Source organism: Cololabis saira, chromosome 9, assembly GCF_033807715.1.
Source record: "Cololabis saira isolate AMF1-May2022 chromosome 9, fColSai1.1, whole genome shotgun sequence".
Classification (NCBI taxonomy): Eukaryota; Metazoa; Chordata; class Actinopteri; order Beloniformes; family Belonidae; genus Cololabis; species Cololabis saira.
Window position 1 is genome coordinate 28,059,148 of NC_084595.1, and position 27,396 is coordinate 28,086,543.

General features: G+C 38.2%; 3 protein-coding genes across 7 annotated transcripts; 1 reads left to right on the plus strand and 2 right to left on the minus strand.

The window, feature by feature from the left end:
• The first annotated feature begins 2,391 nt into the window (after positions 1 to 2,391).
• Positions 2,392 to 12,929, plus strand: poc5 (POC5 centriolar protein homolog (Chlamydomonas)). Of its 5 annotated transcripts, XM_061729034.1 has the most exons (14): positions 3,375 to 3,435; positions 4,341 to 4,412; positions 4,857 to 4,946; positions 5,074 to 5,179; positions 5,795 to 5,902; positions 6,044 to 6,243; positions 7,422 to 7,598; positions 8,044 to 8,148; positions 8,997 to 9,176; positions 9,480 to 9,663; positions 10,745 to 10,875; positions 11,660 to 11,761; positions 12,082 to 12,252; positions 12,343 to 12,929. In XM_061729034.1, the coding sequence occupies exons 3-14, from the start codon at positions 4,926 to 4,928 to the stop codon at positions 12,475 to 12,477; spliced, it is 1,620 nt and encodes a 539-aa protein (XP_061585018.1). In that variant the 5' UTR covers positions 3,375 to 3,435; positions 4,341 to 4,412; positions 4,857 to 4,925; the 3' UTR covers positions 12,478 to 12,929. The 5 variants fall into 5 exon arrangements, with proteins under 5 accessions (XP_061585014.1, XP_061585015.1, XP_061585017.1 ...); XM_061729030.1 differs by lacking the exons at positions 3,375 to 3,435; positions 4,857 to 4,946 and adding an exon at positions 2,392 to 2,468; XM_061729031.1 differs by lacking the exons at positions 3,375 to 3,435; positions 4,857 to 4,946 and adding an exon at positions 2,392 to 2,468 and having other exon boundaries at positions 10,748 to 10,875.
• ankdd1b (ankyrin repeat and death domain containing 1B) lies at positions 12,285 to 17,479 on the minus strand. Its single transcript, XM_061729035.1, has 15 exons — positions 17,246 to 17,479; positions 16,803 to 16,903; positions 16,565 to 16,663; positions 16,381 to 16,479; positions 16,175 to 16,279; positions 15,967 to 16,068; positions 15,695 to 15,793; positions 15,092 to 15,190; positions 14,844 to 14,942; positions 14,589 to 14,687; positions 14,398 to 14,496; positions 14,128 to 14,223; positions 13,526 to 13,727; positions 13,185 to 13,316; positions 12,285 to 13,067 (listed from the first exon to the last, which is right to left on the minus strand). The coding sequence occupies exons 1-15, from the start codon at positions 17,418 to 17,420 to the stop codon at positions 13,012 to 13,014; spliced, it is 1,662 nt and encodes a 553-aa protein (XP_061585019.1). The 5' UTR covers positions 17,421 to 17,479; the 3' UTR covers positions 12,285 to 13,011.
• A 1,251-nt stretch (positions 17,480 to 18,730) lies between these two features.
• Positions 18,731 to 26,245, minus strand: polk (polymerase (DNA directed) kappa). Its single transcript, XM_061729964.1, has 14 exons — positions 25,770 to 26,245; positions 25,393 to 25,512; positions 25,112 to 25,264; positions 24,533 to 24,664; positions 24,291 to 24,441; positions 23,969 to 24,181; positions 23,528 to 23,652; positions 22,879 to 23,045; positions 22,756 to 22,788; positions 22,549 to 22,645; positions 21,713 to 21,884; positions 20,566 to 21,618; positions 19,257 to 19,299; positions 18,731 to 19,132 (listed from the first exon to the last, which is right to left on the minus strand). The coding sequence occupies exons 1-14, from the start codon at positions 25,896 to 25,898 to the stop codon at positions 19,051 to 19,053; spliced, it is 2,670 nt and encodes an 889-aa protein (XP_061585948.1). The 5' UTR covers positions 25,899 to 26,245; the 3' UTR covers positions 18,731 to 19,050.
• Positions 26,246 to 27,396: the final 1,151 nt, after the last annotated feature.

Below are 27,396 nucleotides of genomic sequence, written 5' to 3' on the forward strand. Positions count from 1 at the left end.
ATCTAGGCAACCACTCCAAGCTGGAAAAGGCTTTCATCAGGCTACAAGGATATGTTTCATATATTAAAAAAGAAAAAGTATAACCTTTTGCATCTCATTTGGCACTTACCGTAACATCATGTTGACTCTGGACAAACAGTACAGACATGTGGTTGGCAATGAAATAAGGGAATATAGTACACAAGCATTTTGAAAGCAAAATAAAAGGACACTGCTGTCACTGACAGAAGAACATGATGGATTAGTGTAGCCCAAGGGGGAAGTCTTGGTCCATCAAAATGTAATGAAAACTAATTTGAAAACAGCAGGAAGCTATGGATGTAACTCCGGTATGAGTTCTTGTAACATTGTGTTCAGAGAGAGAGGTCATTACAGTCTCATATGTGAGAAAAATGGGTTGGCGACATTACGATTGATGATAGCACATTAGTTGTTGTCTTCAGGAGTTATGGCAGTTTGCACAAACGTCTGACGGAAAATCGATCGCAAGAAGAAACCATTTCACATCACAGTTGTGATCAGTTTCGTAATCAAAGTGCAACAGATGAACCAACACATTTACATTTTGGGAAGAGACCACGAAAACACACAGCTCTGCATTTAAAAAAACAAAAACTGAAATACAGTCCAAAAAAATTTCACTGACTTTAGAGAAATATTTCTTTCACAAAGCCATCCTTCATAAAAAAAAGAGAGTTATGTCAAAATGTTTCTGTTATTTCTACCACTACCACAAAGTCGTGTGTGTGGTAGCTGAGCTAAAATACCAGAGGGACGAAAGTCAAATGGATTGTGATTATTGTCCTGGAACAGATTGAACAGGCTTTGGGAGAGAAAATGTGAGCAGAATCCCATTTCAACACAAACCCAGGTGTTTTTCTTTTGCTGAGAGGAAAGTAAAATTTGCAAAGGGATCTAAAGTAGGGTTTAGGGCAACAATGCCTAGTTTTATATAACCAGCATCAAAAGCAGGCAATTAATTTTGTCAGCAACAAAGAGAAGTCATTTTGGATATACACAATGAAGGGCTTTCTGCCTGTATGTGTATTTATCTAAGGTGATTTATGTTGTTTCTTTTTCCTGTATGGATGTTTCCATTATGTCTTTGTGTTAATTCAATTAAATGTTTGAGGGCAAGTAATTCCAAATCATGTCACTCTATATGATTTCAAATGCAAAAATTAAAAGGCAAACAGTATACATTAAGAATGTGCTCTGGGCTTCTTTCATGTCTGCTTCTGCTCTCTCAGGTGGTGTGGTTGTGCCCCTCCCTCCTGCACTCTTGGTGCAGTTCAGGTAAAGCCTTCTTTTCACCTTGCACACACGCATATACACAGACATGTACACCTGCTCTCTCACTTACATGCTTCTTGCCTGTTGTTGCTGGTACCTCTGAGTTTAATTTAAAAACAAAAAAGAATATGCATTATACAATAATGTGTTGTTTAAACCCACGTAGATTAATTACAATATGTCATCAGTATCTCTGTGGCCGACAACATTGCTTACAAACCGAATGCTTGCAGTTATGTATTTCTGTCAATCCTAGTTATGATGACCTACACATAAAAGCAGTGTAAGGAGTTACAGAAAATTGGAAAAATGGAAACAGTTACACGCTTTAAAAAACAAACTGTAGTAAATACGTATCATGCACGGCAAAAAAATCCCCTCAAATGTGAAACTGTGATGATCGGTGTGCTAAACATATGAATTGCCTACTCTGAAATGGAAATAAGTAATCTGTGAAATGTACAGCTTCCTGTCATTCAACAGGAAACCTCCACTCCCCACAGAGCAGCTGGGATTATCCCCTGTGCCTCACAGTTCTGCTTCACATGTATAGCCTACATCAACTGTCAAAACAAGTCATAGCAAAAATGTGTGTGTGTGTGTGTGTGTGTGTGTGTGTGTGTGTGTGTGTGTGTGTGTGTGTGTGTGTGTGTGTGTGTGTGTGTGTGTGTGTGTGTGTGTGTGTGTGTGTGTGTGTGTGTGTGTGTGTGTGTGTGTGTGTGTGTGGTGGCGGGAGGGGGTGGGGTTATTACTGCTCTGTCCCCAGTATCAACCATGCATCCATCCTTGTTTTTTTTTCAAAGTGAGGTTGCAGTTCTTCTGACAGTGCTGATGGGACGCCCTCGAACAGAGAAGTACTCTGAGCCAGATGGTGAGGAGGCTCGTGTCCAACAGTTCCACTTGCAGCTCTGCTAGGGCTGAAAGGACATATGTCTCTCCTCTCTGGAGTCTGTCACAGCCGAGGCTGCCAAGCCGTTGGGCCTGTTCCACATATGTGTCTTAATGCTGTTAAGCACTAAGTCTTGGGGAGAGGGGGGGGCTAAAGCATAGCTGCAATTCAGGTTGTAAAGATCATTTACTATGCTGCCTATGCGTAAACGTACAGCAGAGAAATGGCCACAGGAAGGTACACGGGGTGGTGGTATTCTCCAAAGACTTACACCTTCTTTACAGAGGTAAGTTTCCTTTTTTGTGGATCTGAAATGAATCTGTCACAGTCTGGAAACTTTGATTCCTCTTTGAAGTAACAAACACCTATCATTTACCAACAACAGTAGGAAAAAAAAATACTGTTAAGTAAATTTGCAGAGCAGAATTTTCAAACCATGAACAATGTTCCCTTTTTTTATTAGTTACTTAAATTACAATTTATTTCATTACACAAAGTCAGGTAAGCTTGGGGCACTTTACGCAGTGTGGTCAAAATATTGTACAGTTCTAGCTATCAAAATCCAATACATTGGTACAAAAAAAAAAAAACGTTTTAAGTACTATTTTAAATGAGTCATTCTTAACGATTAAAGTATGAATAGGTTTACAAAGGTCATCTGTGGTCTTTGATCAGTTTTCTCTTGGCAAATTAGTAAATATTATTACATTACTCCTCCAATCTACAGGCAGTGACGTCTACGAAAATGTACCTGTATTTACATAACATTTTAAAATACATATCACGTTAATTAAAAGAAGCGGATTTGTAAAAGCAGAGAAAAAGATCGGTTTCCTTTAAATACAGGAATAATGCCGCGTTCCATTTACCTCGGAAATCGGAACTGGGAACTGGGCATGGCAGTCATCTTGGAATGGTAACTCGGGGGTGGTGAAGCTTCTCCCACTTTCCCAGTAGGAAATCCCATTTCGAGGGGCGTTCCAGTTGAAAATTCTGACTGGGAACTAGGAAATTCCGACTTCCGAGGACAAATGGAACGTGGCATTAATAGCAAGCGTTGTTCCGCTTACTGTTGGCATGGAAATATGTGAACCAATCAGCGGGCGTTTAACAGGCGTTTCAGTAACAGAAGCCAATCAGGGAGTCGCATGTTTGAGAGTCGGCTGTTTGAAACGGCTACCCCAGCACTTTCCAACTGACGGCTTAAGTTGAGGAAACACGAGTGTGCTACCTTTTTCAGTATATATTAAGAAGTAAGTATACCCTCTTTTTATGCATTACTGCCTCAAATTGTTCAGTTAGATGGCTTTTTTCCCGTTTGCAGCAGCCATAAAAGTGTGTTTAAAGATCTAGTGGGAGCTTACATTATGTGATTAACCCACTAGATGATACGATTACGATGTTCAATCAAAGCAAATAATGAATCGCAATGAACTGGCCTTTTGTTTAAGAAGGTAGAATGTTTTGCACATTTTGCACCTATGATACGTTTAAAAGTGTTATATCTCCATTACAAGACTGCAAAAATAAAAATAAAACAGGGGGGGGGGGGGGGGGGGGTTACTCTGGAGAATCTGGTCACATTCAGGTTGTCTGGAGTCCTATACCTGATTTATAATGAAAATAATATATTAGCTTTGCTGATAAGTGAGTTTCTTAATCAAACATTTCCTTGGTTGTTTTTTTTCTTCTTGAAGATTAATGATTTGACCCTAAAATATAACATTTTTAGTTATCACAGAATTATCGACACATTTACTGCATCAAATACATTTTTAGCAGATGTAACATCATTTTCACTACTACCCATATACTTTTTCAATGGGACTCTCAGTTTCCTCAGTTCAATTCAATAGTAACTTTTTTTTTCTCCCCATTACCCAGCCAGTATCTAACAACCAGTTTGTAACCAGGCTCAGTCAGGGAACCTGTATTATTTTAACACATGTCAGCATATACTGTATTTCTTTAGTGATGTAAAAACATGTGTATATTTTCATACAAATCTCATAGGGTACTCTTGCTGAAGAATATCAGCTTTGATAATCTCAGAAGACATTTTGTATATATGTATGAAATGAATAATGTGTCATAGTATATGACGTAGATATGAGATCCTTCTTTTAATTCCTGCTATCATAATGTTATTTTTTCCTAGATGTCGTCAGATGAAGATGAGCCAATGAGTCCTCTCCCAAAAGACTCAGACTCTGTATCCTCTGACCTTCAGGTAATTCAAATATAGTTGTTGTTTTGTTTTCTTTACTTTGTTTTTTTTATTCAATGGGGGAAAGTAATTTAAATGTTTTGTATTTAGGTTTGTTGGACCATCAACAATTTTTTTTTTTTTTTTTTTTTTTTTTTAATCCAGACCAATTAAGATGTGAAAACAGCAGTTCAGTCAAAATATGTATTTGAATTTTTATTATTTTGTGAAACTAAATGTATGACTACTTGATTAGTTTCGGAGTAGAGTAGTAGGGGCACCATCGCACCAAATTTTAACTTTTTTTGTTTTGCTCAATTTGAATCAGAAATTTAAATAAGAAACACACGCCCACATTTTGTTGCCGGAACATTACATGAAGGTTTTTATATGTTGACCATCCGTCCGTCCATCCGTCCATCTGTCCATCCTTTTTTCTATACCCGCTTCATCCTTCATCCTGGAAAGAGGTGAAGCCCTGTAAAGGTTCCTGGTTCCTGTGTTATGCTGGCTGTTTGGAAATAAAATGTAATCAGGATGGATTGCACTACACACAAAGTAATTTTATATACTATCCTAAAAATGAAAGATTTGTTTAAAAAAATGTAAAAAAAACAGCTTATTATGGTAGAGTGTTGTCCAACAATTTAAGTGTGTGTTTGTGTGTGTGTGTTTGCATCAACAGGATGAGTATGAAGAGCTTCTCCACTATGCTATTGTCACGCCAAAGCTTGAGACACTTTCCCGTGGTCAGCGGAAGAAAGAAGACACACGCTCACAGTACCTACAAGGTGACTTCATTTCCCTCTGTATGAAGGAAATATGGATACAAACACACTGATTAATGTTTCTGACCAAAACTCGAGCTTATCCCTTCTAAACACCTGCCCCCATTAAAAGATACATTTTTCACATGATGGAAAAAATGTAGTCTGTTCATCAGTTTTATATTTTCAGCTTTGAAGCCAGCCTTACAGACGAGATATCAGTATGCCATAATATTTTGCATCTCTTTCTCCTACATTACCCACTTCTTAAACAGTCCATCAGTCCCCCTCCCCAGCTGCAGTTCTTCTTGGAGGTGAGTGCTTTAACTGTCATGGAGCAGCGCACAAGGATGTAGAGAGCAGACAGGCTGATTGGTAATGATCTCCTGGAACTCTGCCCGTACTGCTCTTTAGAGTTCAGGCTCTCTCTTCTCCCCCCTGCACAATTTAATTAAGATATTCACATAAATGCAATCTTGAGCAAGGAGTCATGTTCCTCTTATTCAGCACTTTCACCATCACGTTTTCTCCTCTTAACCTGTTTTTGTTTCTAAACAACACTCTTGATTTCATATTGCTAATTATGTTAAAGGAATTAATCTGTTTTAACTACTGTGTCTCTGCTGTGTCTTCTGTCAGATCCTGCAGCAGAAGTTGAAGGTGGGAGGCATTCCAGCAGGAGTATGAGGTCACCACGGGCTTCCCCTTTGATTATTGAACCCTCCACACACTTGAGAACTTCTCTTGGTAAACGGAATAAAAAAAAAAAACATTGAAACATATTTATTTAGTTTTGTGTAATTGTATAATCATTCCTTACATGAAATATCCAGAGTAAGGTTACAGTGTTTTTTCATACGTGTGACTGTTGTGTTTTATGGCCTCCAGCTGAGCAAGCAGCAGGTCGGTCGTTCAGCAGGATGTCGGTGGTCTCAGACGGTCCCTCAGACCGGTTCCAGGCTCCATCTGTGAAGTCCAGGTCCAACAGCCCTGAGCCCAACGAGCTTGCTATGACAGAAATGTTTATTTCAGAGGAAAACATTAACAAGATGGAGAACCTTCTGGGTACATGGAGCAAAAACTTAAAGGTTAGTTTCCTATTTCTTGCCATCTCTTTCTGCTTTCCTGGGAGGATAAATCTTTCTCGTTTACTGTGAAAAATGGGAATTTAATTAACCATTTTGAGTTTGCCTAGTGGTGAAATCCTAATATGTTGTTAATATCATTTGAGCCTTTGCAGAGCTATGCAGAAAGAAAATGATAACAAATGATTTAAGTACACTCTTTCATTTGCAAAACATAAAGTAATACCTAGTATAAAGAAAATAAAAAAAGACTTAAATATGACAGCAACACCTATGATATATGGATGCCAATTTGATGGATTTGCTAGAAGAAGGTGTCAAGTTCATTAACGTCACTTAAAAAGCAATCTAAGGATCCATTCATCACTTTAACTAATTTGCAGTTTGAAAGCGTTCTTCATCTACACTAAAGCTGTTTGTATGTTAATTTTTTGTTTACAAATCTTAAAAGGAAGAAAGAAATTAAAGTTTAGTTCATGTTAGAATGTTCAGTGCCGATAAATGGCTTTTGTTCTCAATTTATCATTTAACTATTTTCAGGCCTTTCCTTTTATAGTGGCGTAAAAATAACTTAAAAAGACACTAAAATGCTTTATTTTGGCCACTGATTGTTACTTAAAATGGAGCCTTAAGGACCAGATCGGCACTAATGAAGGGATCGAATCTTAAGAATACTTCTTGAAAAGGATAACAACTCTTCACTTCTTGGAAGCGGTGACCTTTTTAAATCATATGTGTTCTTTCCATGGGAATGATTGTGGGGGAGCTGGGGGACTCATATTTGAAGTCCCTTCTGCCCTTTTCTCCTCATGTTGTACAGCTCCTTTGCGGAGAGCAGATGGTTTGAACTGAGGAGAGGAAGAGAGAATCATATACACCAGAAGAAAATATAAAGACTGCGCCAGTTCTGGTTCATGGGATGAGTTCATGAAAACCCTCTTTTGCTGTAAAAATACATTTCACTTATAGAATAATCCCAGTAAACATAACTTTGGGTAAAGACTGTGGTGCGCAGAAACAAAACTGGGGCTGCACTTTTTATCAAGTGGATTTGGAGGATTGAGAAAATCATCCAACGAAGCAGAACTGGATAGAAAAATAAACTACTACTACTAGCTGTCAGGTATGTCGCCTGATTACAACCTGTAACGCATGGCTGTCCCATTTTATTCTTGAACTAGTCCAATGTGCTGACTGAGCTACGGAAGTGGAGGTTTGCCTTCATGGAGAAACACAAACAAGAGATGATGAAGGAGAGGGAAAGACATGCAGTCCAGACAGCTGGCCTGAAAGGAGAACTTGAAAGCCTAAAGGAGCTGCTGCACACCTACGAGACCTCCAACAAGAGAAAAGATGAGGTATGTGTATTGATTTGCTTTCTACAGCACAACATTTGATTTGTGAGTTTGTGAGACTAGTATTAAGCTTTGAGCCAATGAGATGGAAGAGTACATATTCATCAGTCACTGAGCTACACATTTTATTTTCAACATTAATTTGATAAACATAAGAGGAAAATCAATCTCCACGGGTAGGTGAAGTTCAAGTTAACATCATTAAATGCCTCATATTAATCAACCAGAACATAACTGCAGCAGAATTCTGATATAAAATACAGTATCTTATGATGAAACTAATTTTTGGTGTTCAGGTATTTCTTCAACTATTTGCATATATCTTCTTCTTACTTGCAGTGTCTTTCAGGCTCATGTTCTTGTCTGAGTCACTGAAATGACTAAGCTGAGAAAAGTCTTGTCAGCATTCTAGACAGACTCTGTTACTGTGGTACGTTCTCCCACACAGGTGATCGTGAACCTGAGCCAGGTGCTAAACAAACAAAAAGAAAAGCTTGAAAAAATGAAGGCCTTCAGCCACTGGAGACTTCAGCGCACTGAGGCTAGAGAAGAGGTACATGAAGGGTTCTCATGCAGTCTTAAAAAAATGTAAAACGTATTTTCTACGTCTCAATAAGTATGTGTTTGCTGTTGCTGTTCTTTGCGTTATGGTTTGTTGTCTGTTGTCTGTGCAAAAAACTGTTAAAACATTTCTGTTCTTTTGTTTTATTTACATTGTCATTTACTTCATCAAAGATGCTTGTCACATAACCTTGACTGGATAGAGTTAGTTAGTCCATATTCTCATACATTTCTAGCATCAAATAGTGGGTGCACCTGCATCTTTCAAAATCAGAAACCAGTATCAGTCTATCCCTGGATAAAACTGCTTTAAAATGTTTCAGGATCCCAGTGAAATAGTATATATTTGTTCCTTCTTTTTCTTGTCGTGCAGATTTGTAGGGAGGTTTTTTTTGTTACAAATTGACTTTAAATTACTGCACTCTAGCTAAGCCACATAACTACCATGGCTGTTTTATGGTTTATGTAAATTGAAACCCTCTGCAGAAGCTACTGACTCATCAGTGCCACAATGCCTATTCCACACATTTACAAAAAAATCATTTTTGAAGAAATCAATAAACCCTTCATAACTGTTTCAAGCAAATATATATATATATGCTTTGGGGGGGGGGGGGGGGGGGGGGGGATATATATATATATATTTAAAAAAAAAAAATGTTTTATTTGTTTTTAATTTTTTTTTGCATTTGTGCTGTTGACATAATGTCTAAAAATGAAAATGAACTGGATGACTGATCATTTTTATCAATGGCATGACAGGGCACCATCAAAAGCTGTGAAAGACTGGCATAAATATCACCTTTGCAGCATTTTCACAGTTTTGTGTTTTTCCAACAGGCTCATGCTGTCCAGGTGGCGCAACAGCACTACAGCTTGCAACTGAAGAAGAAGGTATGGTCAGGCTGGCATTCTCTGATCCAGAAACACTGGAAGGTCAAGGTGGAGCGGGCTTGCCGTTCAAGGGCTGAAGAGGTCTGTTCCAGGCTATCATCAGATTATGAGGCCAAGCTGGCAGAGGTACATAGTAAAACTGCCTGGAAGCTATACTTGTGAAATAATGTGGATGTAGGTTATGGGTGAAGCCTATAGTCAGCTAACCTTTATAGAATAAGATCCACAGTGAAGTACTATTTTATAATCTTTAAACCAAGATAAAGTGGACAAAATTAAAGCTGTTTCGGGTTAATAATCTTTTTATATCTATATCTTGGGGGCAAGCTGAAACCAGAGATTGAACATGAGTACAGTAGTTAAACTCTTGAGTGTTGGTACTGTTCAATACGGATTTATATTGATAATTAATTTCTCCATCCTCCACAGCACTGTGAGGCTATAGAGAAGGCTCAGGCAGAGATCTTTAGACTACGAGTGGAACGAGAGCGCTACGAGGAATCTATGAAGAAAGCCTTCATGAGAGGGGTATGTGCCCTCAACATGGAAGCTCTCAGCATGTTCCACTCAACCGAGGGACGACCAGAGCAAGGTCCTGTCCACGAGGAGCACGGTCTGTAACCAGATTATCTGATTACTTTATGAACAAGATTATGCTCATTATCAGACCCTGAACTACACATGTAGACTTCTACCCTGTGTTATTAACCACGTTTTACAGAGTCTGACATTTTGAGAGTAGAAACAAAAACATAATTTTCCGATACAGTGCAGGCATGTGCTTTTCAAAACATTATTGATAAGTCATTGGATCCGTTTAGTGCCGACAATGAGTTACGTTATATGGGTTGCCAGTCTTCATGAGTGCGTTAAACCTTTATAAAAGTAACAGGCTGTTATAATTATATGGCAAAAACTGGATTAAGGGCCTGAAACCCTTACTACAAAGGGTTCACAAGCATTAAAATTTTATCAGTGAAAGTACATTTGTTGTTCTTTTTTTTTTATATAGTTTGTACGTTTTTAAAGACTGCACCATCACTAATCAGCCTCATCTCCTGCTGGTGTTGCAGCATTATCACCCACTACTATCACTGAGACAAATCGCCCATGTTCAGGAGAGATGTATGGTTTGACACCAAATTGAAACCCTGCTATCATGTCAGACCAAAATTTGGGATTTGCTTTATTAAGTCACAGTTCTGCTGCGGTAGTGTTGTCTGCTATTTTCGTGAAGCACATGGTGGCGGAAGTTGCATGTCCTTGTTTTCATTTTTTTCTTGCCCGGTCTTCTACTCATCCATCTGCTCTCAGGTTTAATGCGTTTTCTTATTATCTCGCTGAATAACTGAATACTTTGTGTTTCTCATTGATGAGGCATTTTTGCCAAGAAGACTTGGAAAAGGTGTTTATTCTTTGTTGTACACACTGTTTGTTGTAGTTGTTATTCCATCTTTTCAATGTCTAAAGCAGGGAGTGCACATATGGTGCTGGCTTCTCCTTAACACATTTGATTTTGAATAGGGTATTTGCATTTAACCCCATTTTCTTCTTTTAGTCATAATTGAGAGCAGAAAGTAAAGCTCAGCTACAAAAAACAAAATATTAGACGGTGGATTTCTCACTTGGCTGACCAAAGTGATTTTCAGCAAGTGTTTGGAGAATTTCAGAGTAACACTTTTCTTTCTTTCCAGCAGATTCTTTGCTTCCCCAGGATGAGGCTGGATCTGCTACACCAGCTCAACTTCAGCCATATCCCACCTCTTCCACAAGGTTCAGTCCAGTCCACTTTGACCACCCAGGCCCTTCACACGGTGATGAGATGGTGAGTCACTTATTTATTGTCTTTTTTCTGAAAATGCACACCTTTGTTCATCTGTAATACAAACATCTAGGCAAGCATCTTATTTTTTCAGTATTACAATGATATCCATGTTTATTTTTAGTTTCATGAAGATACAAACAGAGAATACAGATGCCTGACTCTTAAACCTAAATGGAGTGGAAAACTAATCAATATCGCTACAAACATCTCTATGGAACAGTATATTCTCAAAAAGTTAAATCTGCATTTGGTTCTGAGGGAGGTCACACTAAATACTGACTTCTGCTTAAGTCATTTTATTCTGAAAATTGTTTAGTTTTATTTTGTGTAAAGGTTATCTTGACGTCAACCAATGTGGGATTTTAAAAAAATGGCCAATTATCAGCTAAACTATTAATTGGTCTACCTGTAATATGATCACTGTATTTTCAGTTTTTTATTCTTAATAAAGAGACTGTAAAATTAGTTTTGTTTGTCATTAAATCTTTGATTAAAAACCTGTCTAAGACTTTTGCACAGCACTACAGCATTGACTTTTTGAATTTCTTTCATTATGTCAAATTTATCATTGGATCAATTGATCGATCTTTAATTTCAAATATTTATGAAACCTTACTTGTGGTTTGCATGCCTAAAAACTTGTTTGTTTTTTCATTTTAATTTGTCATACCTTATATGACTGCAACATATCACATTTGTTATGTTATATAGAATGTATCTTATGTCTTGAGTTGTACTCTCCAAGTCTTTCAAAGCCCTGTTTTTCATCTTTGCTTGTCCTCAGATGGGTTGTAAAGTCACCACGTCCCATGAAGAAATACTCCGTCCGACTGCATTGGTGCACGGCGCACCCCCACTGGGGGGCACTGCAAGTTCCCACAAACAGGTTAGCGCATTCATCCATTACTCTGGTGTAGGGAAGTTAAAAGTAATACAAATTCAAGTTACAGCAGCTACACCAAACTATGTCATATCAGATACGAATGGTTACAAAGAGCTACAAAAAATAGTGTCTCTACGGGCCTTGCTGAGTCAGGGGTTTGTGTGTCTGTCACCAAGAGAACATTTTACTGCACTTTGTCATATTTTCAGTTTCTCTTTTTTATTATGTATGAATGCCACCTTCCACAAAAAAATCGTGAATGCAAAAACAAAAAAAATCCCTTATACTGTGGTCTTATCTTTGCATCTATAATGTTCCTTCAGGTCAGTGGTCGTATTGTTACTGCAAGTCAGCAAAAACCTTTAAAAACGGTAACGGCTCGCATCACAGCACGTCCTGCTGTTGGTAAGGCGGCACGCTCCAACCTCCAGGTGATGGGAGTAGCTCCGCCCATGAGCTCTGTGATAGTTGAACGTCATCATCCTGTTACACAGGTAACTATATTGCTCTTAAGTATTACTGTCAATATACACTTGAGGCACATGAAGCCACAAAAGCAAACCCACTTCTGTTAATTTTTTCAGCTCACGATTGGACAGGCCACAGCTGCTAAGTTTCCTCGATCCTCACAGCAGGGCAACGCCTCCTCTGCAGGCAGAGGGTCCTCACGAACACAAACCAGCACGTGCGCTGTGCACTCCATCAAAGTGGTTGACTAATCACAAGCTTGCCAAGACAAAATGTAGCAATTATATCTAACAATCCAAGCAATGATAGCATGATTATTATTATTTTTTTTACACAAAATGAATACTAAGTACATTTCATCTGATATCTTGCAATGAAATTGTCTTGTTTCACAGCTTCCTTTCATGAATGTAAAATGCACAGCAAAAAGTATTTTCTCAGGGAAGTAGTACTTAGAAGAGTTTCTTTTTTCCTTTCATTACTAACTTGACAGAGTTAAGAACCTAAATTCGACTTTTTTTTATATTTTACTTTTAAATTATGCACTGTTGAAAGTGTACTTTAACTTTATTCTGTAAATATACATATTATTGTATTAATCTATGATGTGGCAACAGTACAGAACCACAGGCTGCTTGCTTTACTAAACCAAATCCATATGTTTGATAGACGTTGTTGTTTTTTTTTTAATAAATTATTTTACTGGAGAGTTGTTGATTCAATTCCATTTGTGACAGTGGTGTAAACAAAGATACATTTCAGTCTCTATGTTGCATCTCTCTTTCTCATGAGATGCAGCAGCTCTTACGGCTGGTACTTTCTGCCTCCATCCGAAGTTTATCTGAAAGACAAATGAGGATATAGAGAGAAAACCATTGGGTCTCAAATCTGGGCAACACTACCTCATTTACGTATTTGTTAGTACATTTGCTTTTAGAAAAACGTTAACTGTATGCACCTGCAGCTTTCCTGTTCCCAGTGACGATGAGGGCCTGGTAGAGGTCTTTGGCAGGACTCGCCTGAGCCAGCTCCTCCCCGTGGAGCCAGATCAGCAGCATCCTGTTCCCATGCTCCTTATAGCTGTGCTCACCTGTGAATAAACAGCACTGCACAGTCAGGAAAGCAACAGCAAAATAAGGACCACAAGATTATCTTTGAGTTTGGGAAAGTTTTTTTTTAAAACAAAAAATGTTTTTAAAAAATACAATGATATTTTTTTATTGAAAAGGTTGAGGGATTTAAACTTGCAGCTTGTTGACATCATTAAGACTATGTTATGTGTGTGTGTGTGAATGTCACCTGCCCACTGCTCCTCAACGGCACACACTTGCTGCTTGGTAAAGTTTAAATGATTTGCCAGTCTCTTCCAGTCTCCCGCCTTCAAGAGCTTGTATGCCAGGCGCCAAGCCATCGCACGGAGGTGCTTAGTTTCATAGCGGTGGTCAAGTTTAAATGTTAGCGGATACTCGCTCCGAACATTTTCATTAAGCTCAGGGTTGGCCTGAAAGGGCAATTAAATTATGTCAGAAGACTGATAAAGGCCACCAGCTCCACAGAACGCAAAAGCCAGGGGAGAGATTATTGGCAATGCAGCAACACACATGATTAGTAATATTAATATCTGAGTTTTCATTCTGAAAACCAATAATGGTAGGGAATTATGCATATTTTTAATTAAGTTAATGCTAAATTGTCTGTCAAATGTTCCTGGCTTGAGAGCCCTTTGTGCAGTAAATGCTTGAACACTATTAGAGTGAACACTATTAGTGATTCGGATAATCAGGAATGTGATTTGGGAACATGAATAACAAATAATGTAATGATTGATTTCAAAACCTCAGTGACAGATTATAGCGTAGGTAATAATTGTGAAAGTTTTAAGGATCATTTGATGCTCTCACCTTTCTCCAGTCATAGTATCTTTCTGCTTTGATGATCATGTCCACAATTATCACCTCACCAGCTCTGGCTGCGACACCCAGAGCCGCCTTACCCTGCTACTCCAAATCCAGGATAAAATCAGAAGTACGAAATCAGCATTTAGATTTTACTGCACTTTCAAAAATATGGTGGTATAATAGTATAAATTAATCAAGCAATACTTTTAGTTTGTTGTTATTTCCTGCTAATTATGTTGCAACTAGACCTTCAGAAACAGAGTGAATTCATACCCTGTCCTGGAGGGTTAGATCCACGCCAGCTTTCAGGAGCATTTCTACAGCTTCAGTCCTGCTGAGCTCTGCAGCAAGATGGACAGCAGTCTGGGACCTCTAACGGTGGACGACACAGTGCTATAACCATTTTCCTGGTGTAATGTGTTTTGCACATGTTGGCTGACATTTAATTATTTGGTTGCTTCTACCTTGTCAGCTGCATTAATATTACAGCCCGCTGCTAGAAGAGAATGGATCACAGGAATGTGATTGTTTTTCACAGCCAAGTGAAGAGGAGCTTCTAGATCCTGAGAGCAAATATTATTCTGTTTTATGGCACAGGCTTAAAAAAAAAAAAGGAACACTGAAGGATTACAAAAAAGAGACAAATGTCGGTTAGGTAAGGCAAGATGTTTTTGGTAATGAAAGTGTGTACCACTGCCACCTTGCTAGTGTTTGCTGACCTGATTTTGAAAATCCCCATTGGCTTTGTAGTCCAGGAGGAGTTGGACGACAGAAGTGTCTCCTTTTGCTGAGACTGGATGGAGAGCACTGCATTTGACCTGCAAAGAGCAGTAGACCAGGTGTACAGTCTGAATTTTATTAAACCCATATTCCACTAGTGACCTAGTGACCAACCTAAAACATGATAGACCTCTATCATTAATGGCAGAGCAGCAGAGCAGGGATTTCTTTGCTGTAGTCAGTATACCGTTGTGACGATGTTGGCGTCACAGCCGGCCTCCAGCAGGGCCAGGACACATTGTTCCTGACCGTTGTCTGCAGCCTGGTACAAAGCTGTCTCACCAACCTGAAACAGACAGTTTTCAGGCATTCACGCTAATGGCTGCAGGAGCAGAATATTTCTCTCAGGTGGATTACATTTTCAAATGATGAAATGTGTTAAACAGAATTTAAACTATTGTATAGCCAAAAATCATTCACAAATCAATCAACCTTTTTTACAGCAGGAGACTTGGAAAAGACTCAAGTAATAAAGAACAAATTATCTGAAATGGTTTTATGCTGTTTATCCGGAGCAACACCTAACGTAATCAAATACAGTAGTATGATTTAACTTGGATTTTATCCATCATAAAATGCTAATGCCAGGAGCATAGTAAACTAGAGGCTTCAATTTATCATGTACAATTTCTTAGTGGATCATTCAAACCAGATCAAAGAAGGTGTAGAAACGAGAACGTGTTTGATACATCTCAATCCCAAGAGGAAACATCATCCAGCAGTAAATCAGATACTGAGCACAGTCCCAGACTAAACCGCGACAGAGAGGATGTTTATACTGATTGTCTACCATATTGACTTCATCCCGAGTATCAAAGCTCTGCAGCAGTAGTTGGACAGCATCCAAATGCCCATTCCTGGCAGCTAAGTGCAGAGGCGTGTCTCCTTTCTGGCAGAAGGGAGGGAGGGGAACGACTCACATCAAAGACTGTGGTGACTTTGAGCTTTCATGCAGGTATGACACATAAATGTTGACTTGAGAACATATGGCAGTAAATCCCCTTACATATACTGTAAAAAAACAAACAAACTAATAAAACCACACAGATAAAGCACACACACCTTGTCAGGACTCATGGTAGCCATGTTGAAGGGCTCCATCAGCATCTCCAACATTTCAACGCACCCATGCTGTGCTGCCGATGCAAATGGCCGATGTCCTGACTGCAATACAAGCAGTGTAGTAGAAGCAGCCATATTAACTGTACGTACTTTGTAGGAAGCAGCTCCCACAGTTGATTTTTATCAAACAAATATGCAAGGCAGATACCTGATCATCTTTGTCTAGTTCTGTCATCTGCATGTCATTAATAATATACTCCATAATTTCAGTATGGTTGTTGATCGCAGCGCAGTGCATAATGTTCAGTCCTTCCTGAGGCAGAAAAGGAAATTGATCGGGGGGGGGTTTTTCAAAGAAAAAGAAAAAGGGGTATATTTCTTTGTTAGTAGCTCACAGAAATCATGCTACTTTACCTCATTCTCCACCTTCTGTTCAGCCCCAGTCTGCACTAATAATTTCAGGATCTCCAAACTGCCAAACCAGGCAGCTAGGTGAATAGGTGTCACACCATACTACCGTAAGCAGAACACAAAATAAAATTATAACTAATACCGTTACTTAAGATGTTGGGATTCAGCCATTTCCCCTCTCTCTTACCTTATCCTTTTGATCCACCTTGACCCTGCACTGTAGAAGAAGCTGAACAGCTTCATTGTTTTTGCCAGCTACTGCAAAGTGAAGTGCAGTCCTATTATCCTAAGGCGAATAACATTAAACAGTATAAATATCATTTTATGACAGTTTCTTTAAAAGCCTAGAGCTGTTATGGCTTTTGGTCTGTGTGATTTAAAATAATACAGCCCATATGATGCAGAGTTGACCTTGTCAGACTCACCGCATTCCTCACATTGGCATTCAGACCTTTTCCAAGTTTCTTCATGGTCTTCACATCATTCTTCTTCGCTGCTTCCATAAACTGCTTCTCTTCCTCGAGCACTGCAAAACAGAGAAGACTTTACAAAGCCCTGTTTATGTACCACTTTACAGTAGCTTGGGTTATCCCAGTACTTGAATAGACAATTTAAAAACATCCACAGTAACAAAGTATAAGGATAAATGGGAGGACTGTGTCACGGAGGAGGCAGCTAGGAGGCCTCTCATTTAGAAATTGATATACAGCCACATTTAAAAAAAAGTACACCATCAATAGTTGTAAGGTTTTACATTTCAATAACTAAATATGCGGTCACTACACCACAATTAAGAGTAAGTTAATAATGCTGCTTTCTACATAAAGTCTATTTAACTTTTTCTCATTTTGCTGTTTTTGACACTCACACAACTCATTGTTGTCAAATCTGTTGTCCGTCTCCTTGCCAGGGCGTTTATTGAGAATGAAGTCAGTAAATCCCCTGACAGTCTCCTGTCTCATCCACCTCCGAGGGTCCAGATTCTCCCTCTTAGGACAACGCTCCTTAATCATAGTTTTCAGTGCCATGGCTCTTCGCTCCATTGTTGGGGTTTTTAAAATAACCTCTTTGTTAAAGGCGAAAAATCCCTGTTTTAATCAATTTTTATGTGGCCCCAGGTGGCCACAGGCAGCAGACAGCCAGACTTGAAATGGAAGTGAGCAGCTGCTTCATGTTCTTAACACTGTGGGGCGGATTCATGTTTACTTTACCTGCTTACGCCCTTCACAGGCCCAGTTGACACTACAGGGTTTTTAACAGGAATACTCTTTACCTGTGTACATCACTAGTGGGTGACACATAACTATGCCCTCTATATAAATAAACCATAGTTGTACCGAATAAGGTGGGAATCAAACATTGAACACTTTTGTTGACTTTTTGTCACAAAGCAAAGATTCACAAAAATGACACAAGGCTTCAGCAGTATTTCAACTCGTCTTTCCAGAAACAGAATCAATATTTATTCTTTAGCTACAGACTCATTGCTCTAGGCTCTATTTCATAATATAACCATATGTGACATATAATAGAACATATTTTATTTCATATTAAATTAAATGTATAGTGTTTTGGCTACCTAGATTATAAAAGTGTTGTAATAAGTGGAAAAAAAAGAATTTGATGTGAATCTTCTATCTGCCTTCCCAGCTGTTCGTGTATAGCCTCTGTGTGTGATCCTTTAGAAATGCAGCATATAGAACAATACTCTCCAATATTTTACAGACAATGTTTTTAAATGTCCCAAACTGTTTCATGGGCATGTTTATTACTATTAGCTACGCTGTGGTTGGTGTTCAAAGTAATTCAAATGAGTAGCCAAGAAAACGCCTGACATTTATATGTCATGATGATTATTATTATTAATCATGATCAAGGTTTAACACTTTTAATGAGGATCATGGTATAGCAGCAGCAGGAATGAACTAACTACAGTATAAATGCATGGAAATCATTAACTATAAATAAGGAAAAGGCCCACATCTGTTAAGTATTTTCTACGAAATTAAGCTGTACAGAAAAATCCATTAAAGCATTCCAGAATCCTAAAACCCAGCGGACACTGAATGAAGACGGGGAGCGGGTTAACCATTCACACGTCCTCTGTTTGTTTAAGTTTAATACTGACAGAGAATGGAAGAGCAGGGATTTAAAAAATATCCAGAGAAGGGGAGATTCATACAAAATCATTGTTTATTGCAACAATTTAAATTACTGCAGCATTGTCATAGCTTCATTATTAAAGATACACTGTAATAGCATATAAATAATAAATATGACAGGAAAGTAATGAAAACAATTATAGTTAAATAACTTAATGAATAAGTTAAAATCTACAAGTCAATAAAGGGTCATAATCATCCTCATGTACCATGTAACACATATTAAATCATAATTTTAACTTTACTAAATTATAAACAACAAAAACTGGAAGTGAAGGAAAACATGAGAAACTTCACTGATTTAAATAGAGTTAAACAAAACTACCCGTTTTCATCTTTAATTCTTGGAATGGCTTAAGGACAATAATGTGCAATTGCTTCCTCTTTTGAGTCAGCAGCATCTTGAGGAAAGAAACTGAAAACAGATTAGGGTGGGATGGTTGTGTAGCATGTATTGTAGCAGTGACTCGCTGGGACTGGGTGCCTTCATAAACCTTCTGCATGAGTGACTTCACCTGAAGAACTTGTCTATGGTGTTGCAAAAACCACGTCCTTTAGCCTTTTTAGGAGGAGGAGAGGAAGGCGAGTCTCGTCTACGTCAGACAAAAACAAAGGATTTTTTTTCAATTTCACTAAAATCATTGTGATACATAACTACTTTCCCAAAAGTTTGAGAAACACACAGAAAGTATGTGACATCATTTCAAAATGCCTCACCTTTTGCTTTTGCCTTTTGCTTTTGGCAGGTAATGTCCCCGCTCTAAAAAACAGAAATAGACATCAGTAATATGACCAGGGGGGGGAAAAAAAGAAAGAACCCCTTACCTTTTCTCTGGTGATAAAATAAGGCATTCAGTGAGGAGAAACACATCTGCAGTATCTCTCCAGAAACATAAAGATTCCAATTTTAGAGGCAGACTTGTCTAAGTGAAACCAGGCTTTGGTTCATTGCAGGAAATAAATAAGTGAGAAAGTGGTTTAGCCATTTCCAAGACCAGGGCAAAGGGTTTCCCATGGGGTGAAATGAGATGTCTTTTCTTGGACTGAATCAATACAAACTTCTCACACAATGCCTTTGTCAGTATATAACAAGGTTACCGGCCTCAGACAACCATCCCACATAGTTTCTGTTCATCCCAAAGAAGTCATACGCCTACAGTTTAAGGATGTTTTTAATAGAATTGTATCCGTTTTCCACAGAGAAGAGACACAGACCCTCAGATTTAAGATCCATCCAGGCACAAAGGACACACCTGGAGCCACACTGTGCTCAAAGAGCAAGTGAAGAAAAGACCCACAAAATCTGCTCTAGACCAAACAGCTGTTACTGAACCTGATAGAGCGATAAAGAGCAACACACATCCAGCATGTTTAACAACAGAGCAAAAAAGGGTGAAAAATGAAGAAAGATTATTGGATTCATCAGGTGGCCACAAACCAATGTCACTTAGTATTTAAATAAATGAGCAAATAAGAGGTCATGTATGTTACAACCAAAAACGTAATAACGGCCAATAACGTAATAACTGCCAATAATGTAATAATTTTGCCCATTTCAAATGTAATAAAGCCAATAGTGTAATAATGTGCAATTAATGTAATAAAACTTTTGAGCCAATAACGTAATAACTTTTTGCCGATAATGTAATAAGGCATTACATTATTGGCTGGTTATTACGTTATTGGCCTGGTATTAAAAAAAATCTTTCATAATGTAATGCCTTATTACATTATCGGCAAAAAGTTATTACGTTATTGACTCAAAAGTTGTATTACATTATTGGCACATTATTACACTATTGGCTTTATTACATTTGAAATGGGCAAAATTATTACATTATTGGCAGTTATTACGTTATTGGCCGTTATTACATTTTTGGTTGTAACACATGTACAATCCAAATCACTTGTTTTCATTTTGTGAAAGCAAGTAGTATTTTGTGTGATGGATTAATCAAGCAACAGGACAAAACCGCACATCAGCTGGCTATTGTTAAGAAAAGCATAATTAAGTACTTCCTCTTACCTGTAGTTTTGTTATTTTTAACTGCAGATGGATTTATGGAAAATGTTGTCTGACCCCCCAGTTCATGTAGGACATCCTGGTTCAGACAGAGGTCCACATGGTGGTTGAAGACAGTGAGGTCTTCAGTGTCCTGGGTCAGCTGACACACTGGGCAGACGAGGGCGGGACTTTTACCTTGACGTGACTGAGACTTCACTGGTGTCACAGGCTCCTTGTCACCTTTATTTAGCAAAACCTTTTGAACAGAATCCTTTTTCAAACTCTGTTGGCCTTCCTGAAGAAAACTTCTGCTTGACGCCAACCCTTCACTGTTTATTGATTGCTCCTCATCATCCTCACACTCCCCGATCCGTTTGTGCCCTACTGCACTTTCCAGACGGTCATTCTCTGGATCCAAATTTGACTCTTCATCTGAATCTTTGCTTTCCTTTGCTGTTGTACCAGCATCCTTGAGACATTGGTCTATGTGCATGTTGAAGACATTCAAATCGGTCGTCTCTACCTGCCTGGAACACACTGGACAAGTGAGGCTTTTGGGATGCGTCCCATACCCTGATGTGGATGCATGGGCCTGCACAGGAGAAACAGATTCATTTTCTGAGAGGTCTGGAGCTGTACAATCATTTGTCTTTGTTTTTGTTGCAGACAGAACATCCTCTTTTGGATGCCTGTCTATCGAGGCAGTCACAGAAGACTTCTCTCTGCATCCTTCCGCTCCAGTGGGTGCATTCGTCGTCTGAAGCTGCAGTCTTTTGGCATGAGCCCGCTGGAAGAAAGACTGTCGGGGTTCCTCCCCAGTCTGGTCTCCCCCTATGTGTTTCTGCTTATTTGGCCAGATAATTCCCTCTCCTCTCTGACCAATCTGCACCGACAGACAATGTAAAGGCTGTGAGGTCTGGTAGGTGTGACTGGAGAGTTGGTCTTTCTCAGGGATCTGATGCATTATTTGGGGAGATGCACTACAGTCGATCTTGCCCGGCTGAAGAAAGCCAATGATGCTCTTCTGCATGGGTGTTTTATCATCCACACTGACAAAAGCAGACATTCGAACACCTACAAGCATAAGAACAAATTATACAAAGAAAACGTCAAAATGAATTCCGCATGTGGTATTACATCTGGATGCAGAATTGCTAAATCTAATTACCCATGAGCCTCAGTCTGAGTGGCTGGGGGCTTTCATTTTCTATTTCTGTTTTCAGTAGATCCTTAGCAACAGCAAAGATCTCCTCCACTGTAGCAACAGCATATGGGAGGGTCTGTGCCCGGGTTTTCACCTCAAACTTTATGTTCTTGATCTTCAGTGTAACCGTTTTAGCCTTGATGGATAAAAAAAAGAAGAAAACACATAAAACAGTAGAAATATCTCCTTTACAACAACTTCCTAATTACTGACATAATCAATGGCACTGTGAGCATGTGCTGTAAAAGTGGAGGGATGGAAATCTGTGTAATCTCTCATATCAGAGGGCCTTTTGTGACTTTTCACAGATATGTGATCATCTCCCAGGAGGATACATCTGAAGCTGGTAGTAGCCCCTGCTGTCTGTTTAATCGTACTCCATTTTCTCTTGCTTGCAAGCCATCCAGTTCTTCCTCCATCGATTCAAAAGGAATGGACAGGTTAAGGTAATTGTGCAAGATCCAGTATGGAGTAATGGTGACTCTTGGAAAGCCAAGAACAGGATGTCATTTTATCTTTCCCAAACATAACCTATTTTTTTCTTTATCTGTACAATACATTTATTTCTGTGCAAACGTACACAAATATCATGCTTGTCTTAGCTTATGTTAAGATGATTACAACATGTTAACACAAGATCATAAAAGTAATAAACATGGACAATGGAAAAAGTAACATTATATTATTAGGATTATAAGGACAAAAAGCAAAATACTTTTTTGTTCATCTTACTCCTTCAGAGGATATGCTGATAAAATATGCTTAGTTTGAAAATGTATTAAACAGCCCTCATACGGAACCTTCAAACTTTCTTTCTGCATGTCCTCTGCCAGGTCTTCACAGAGCTCCCTGCATAAAGACAACTGTTCCTCAGCATTACTCAGCTCTCTAAATGTCCTGTTAATATGAAGAGGACAGCACAGAAATTAAAGGACATTCAAAGGGATGATACACATTAATACCGGTAAGCTCTGTCAATGGTTACAAAAAGCTTCCTGAAAACAAACCTCTCGGTGCTCATACTTTTTCTTTCTTCATGCCTGCAAAGACAGTGAAAATTAAATCCTCACTCTAAACTTGATTGTTTTTTTTTATATATTACTCTGTATTTCATTAAATACACACATTACCTGGGTATATATGTGGAGCCCAGACCCAAAGAAACCTCCATGAAATGATGCCATGCTGTCTCTGAGAACAACAATGACAACAGCGCCATCTGCTGGCCAAGATGGGAACAGCTGGTGATACCCAGCGCATTCAGCATCTTCTCACTCACTTTCCCAATTCCACAAACCTAGGAGAACAAAAAAAAACAACATTTCTTTATATAAATTTACATTTTCTGTTACTGACAAAATTTCATTTCTTTCCCAGATCCAGAAACACCATAAACCTTGAAACACTGATTACAAGGTGAACGATTACTGAAAAAGCTTACTCTAGATAGAAGATAAGTAAAAGATAAGTAAAATGCTGAGCAATTAAAACACAAAAGATACAACCGAAAACTGTGAGATGCGAAAAACAATAACATACCGGTATTTACACTTTTACTTATCATCAAGTTAAGGAACTGGAAAAAGCATTTGTTATTGAGGTCTACATGACCAAGGCAAGGTCCTCTGTATGTTTTGCACCTTGAAGACAAGGATGACCTCCACTTTTCCAACAACAGTCACATTTAACAATATAAACTCCTCTTATATGTGACAGTAAAACACTTGTGCATCTAGCAAACACCATGCAATGTTTCCGTGTGGGTGATTTGTTGGGTACTTTGCGAACTGGAAGGTTCTGGATGAAGTCCATAACTGCCTCTCTGGTGGGAGGGAGTCTATAGTGTCCATTGGGCTTGTTCTTGTCACTGCACACCTTGGCAAGCATCATATTTGGAGCAATTCCTACAAGTTTGAAAGGTGTAAATTAGTAGAGGTCTTGTAATTGAATATCTGGTCAAATCTGCTTGATGTTTAACATAATTCTTGACAAATTATGTCAAAGTCGCTTCTATCGTTATAATCATTAGCAAGCAGTTTCAAAGGCTTTAGCTCTTACTTTAGGGGAAAGTCCCCTTATTAAGGAAGAACAAGAATTCACTTTAACTGGGACAAAAAAACCTAATCTATATTGTACTGCATCGATATTGTAATACATCCATGATCTATGATTATATAATAGATGTTACTATTAATAACATCTGAGCGAATTTCCACTCACCTGCACTGGCGGTCAGCATGGTCTTTTGCTCTACACGGAAGCGCATCTCTCTCACAGCCTCCTCCACTGATGTCCCAAACACCTCGAAAGCACCAGCAGCACCCTCAGAGCCCGGAAGGCAGGGAGAGGAACTTGGACTGTCCTCAAACAGGACAGGAGAGAGGTCTTCTATGTCTGCTTCTGTTCCCTGAATATCCTCAGGTTGCTTTTCATCTGTGCAAAATGCAATTCACACACTGATCAGATGCATTACTGGTGTATAAAAGCAATTCATTACAACAGATCATGGATCTGTTCAGCATTTTGTATAATTAGTCTGTACCTGCAGTCAGGCTGCTGGCACGGTAACGGTGTGTACGTGAGGACTCTGGCCAACTCTGCCTCTGCTCCAGGTGGTCTGTAAAATCTAGATAGGCTTCATCCAGGCTCATTGGTTGGAAATGAGGATCATAGTCTGCAAAAATCTCCCTGATCTGTCAGAGGGATTAAATTAATGAGTATTTAACAAGATGCAAAACGGTTTCATGGTATTTGTTTGTGTCTGTGTGCAATTTTAACTCTCACCTCATCACTCACAGCTCTGTATTTATCAAAGTTAGTTGGAACAATGACTAAATTTGGGCAGAGTTTCTTTGCAATGAAGCCTGGCATGGCAGCTCGAACCCCATATTTCCTGGCGTGGTAGTTAGATGTTGACTGAAAATTCATTTAAAAAAAATAAATTAATTATATTTCAAACAAAAAAAGAGAATCATTATTTTAAGTCAAAGACATGACACTGCTACTCTTGTGCCACCACAATGTTTATAATTACAGTGTTTTATTGTATAATGTAGTAACAATTTAAATTGCAAATGCATCTATTATGCTCATATAATGCAATATTCTCATGGTATCCTCTTAAAAGATGCCTACTGTTTTTGCTACCTATACATTTACTATGGTGAAATATGACAGAACTTTATAATACATTTTACAACCTGTAACTTAGTACAGATATTTAATAAGTGCATACCCTTGAAACCTAATTACATGAGAGTAAAGTCAGTTTGCCACAGTCTCTGTTTGCTCCACATACCTTCCAATATCAAAAGTCATCTAAGATATTTCAGTCCATTTTCCAGATTTTTGTTTTTCACTCACCAACATACTCATGGATCCCACAGCCATGGGTTTGTCCTTCAACTCGGGGCAGTCTCTAATCTCCACAGCAGCATAGAAAGCATCCATATCCACATGCACAATCGCACGACTTAAATCACGACTCTTTTCCAGCTTCGAAGTCATTTTTTCCACCTACACAAAGATTGATTTGAAATTTCTATTTGACGCCTCATCAAGTTTAAGCATCTTTGACAAAGAAAGTGGTGCCAAATTTGATCTGGCAAGCCCACACTACAGTATGTCTAGCCCATATGTCTAACCTGAGACTGCGCTTTCTTTAACTGTTGTTCTGTGATCTGCGCCTTCTGGAGCATCATTTTCTCAATGCGCTGATTCACCTGCTGCTCTTTCTTCAGCTCATTCTCGTAAAACCTGGACCCCTATATGGGAAGGACAAAGGCAGAGAGGAGTTGTAATGAATAGATACAACAGTAAATCCAGCTTGTATATTATTAACACATGATAGATACCGTAACTCAAAGTCACGTTTAAATGTCTCAGATCCTATTGTTTGCAGAAAACTACAGCTTTGAACTTTTCTGTACGGTATTTGATTAGGATGCCTACTTGCCACAGTCATTCACATACCATCTGGTGTGTAGATGGCAGTGAGTGTGTATGTTGTGTCAGCACCAACCTTGGACGACTCCATTATGATCTTATTGATCCTGTCCCTGTCAAGACCCTCCATACCAGCCTTGTTATCATTGATCGCCATCCTGGAGAGGAAACCCTCCTCTGTAGAGGATGGAGCACCATTCTCCATCCTTTAAGAATGAGCCTTTGAAGGGTTCTGTCTTTTGAGTGCAGCTTGATCTTGTTTCCAACGATCCCGAGCCTTTTATCAAGTTACTTTAGGTTTTAAAATATCGTAGTTCTGTGGATCAATCTCTTCTTGAGTGGGACTAAACGCATTTATAGAGTAAATAATTACAGAAAGTACTTCCGCACTCCCTACTACCAAAAATAAAAACAAATAATAAAAACGAACAACTGCCTGTCGTTCATGTTTCTACTTGTTTTGAAATTATGACAGCAGCGGTTTTGGCGGCACTTCCGCCTACGTCATCTGTGACGACGCGGAAATCCAATGAAAAACAAACGTGCTGATTCTATTCCTCATACCTGTTTTATTCTCCTGTTTTATTTATTTGTGTATTTATTTTATTCTCTATTTATTTACTTACTCATATTTATTATTATTATTATTATTATTATTATTATTATTATTATTATTATTATTATTATTATTATTATTATTATTATGACTGTTACCTTCATTATCTATATTATGACTTCTTATTCATACTATATATTTTTATTATAATTTACTCCATTATTGTATGTGCTGTACTGCTGTTCCACACTTTTGTATACCTTGTTGGTGTTTGTATAGCAAGATTTACTAATAAAGTTTAAAAAAAAAAGAAAAACAAACGTTGAATTTTATTTTGACAAAGTGTTGAATCAATTCAAAAACTGCTTTATGAACAATATTGTAATTTATGTGTAACCTCTTTTTAAAGTTGTTGTAAAAATATTACATCCATCAGGTGGTACGAATTAAACTATTTTATTTCTACTACTAACTACTACCTCATATACATAGTTCTCATACCTATATTACTTTTCCTTTCACGCTGCTAATGTTTTTTTTTTTTTCAATTAACAAATAAAGACCAAAATATATTTTATAAATTAAGTTAATAATATACTGAAGTGAGAGGAATTATAAAATAATTTATGTTAAAAAATATTACCTACTGAAGGACTTTTTTCGATGCAGCATTCAAGGATAAGCATTAAATGACTAACATTTTTCAAAGATTTTGATAAATGGATTTGACTTTAGCACGCTCACACTTCAGATTGATACATTAAAACATTTTTCTTTGGATATCCTTTTCGTAAAAAAAAAGCGTCATATGAAGTTTTTTGTGTTTTTTGGTCAAAAAACCATAGTCTAAACGTTGTGTCACTTTGTTCTGAAGCTTGTGAAGGAATGTTTATGGCAAGAAATAGTGATATGTTCTGATATGAGAGAGGTTCATGAACCTCTGACTGAAGTGTTATCTGTTTGACCAAAGTACGCATAATATCTGGCATGCAGAAAAATTGTGATCAAGAATTATATGAAACTGAACCTTTGGCACAGTTTGGTACAGCTTACGGCTGCCTCATTGTGAGAAAAAAAGAAAAGCAACAGCATAAAACAAAGCCCAAAATACAAAAAAGAAAAATGCTTTTCACAAACACGTTAAAAA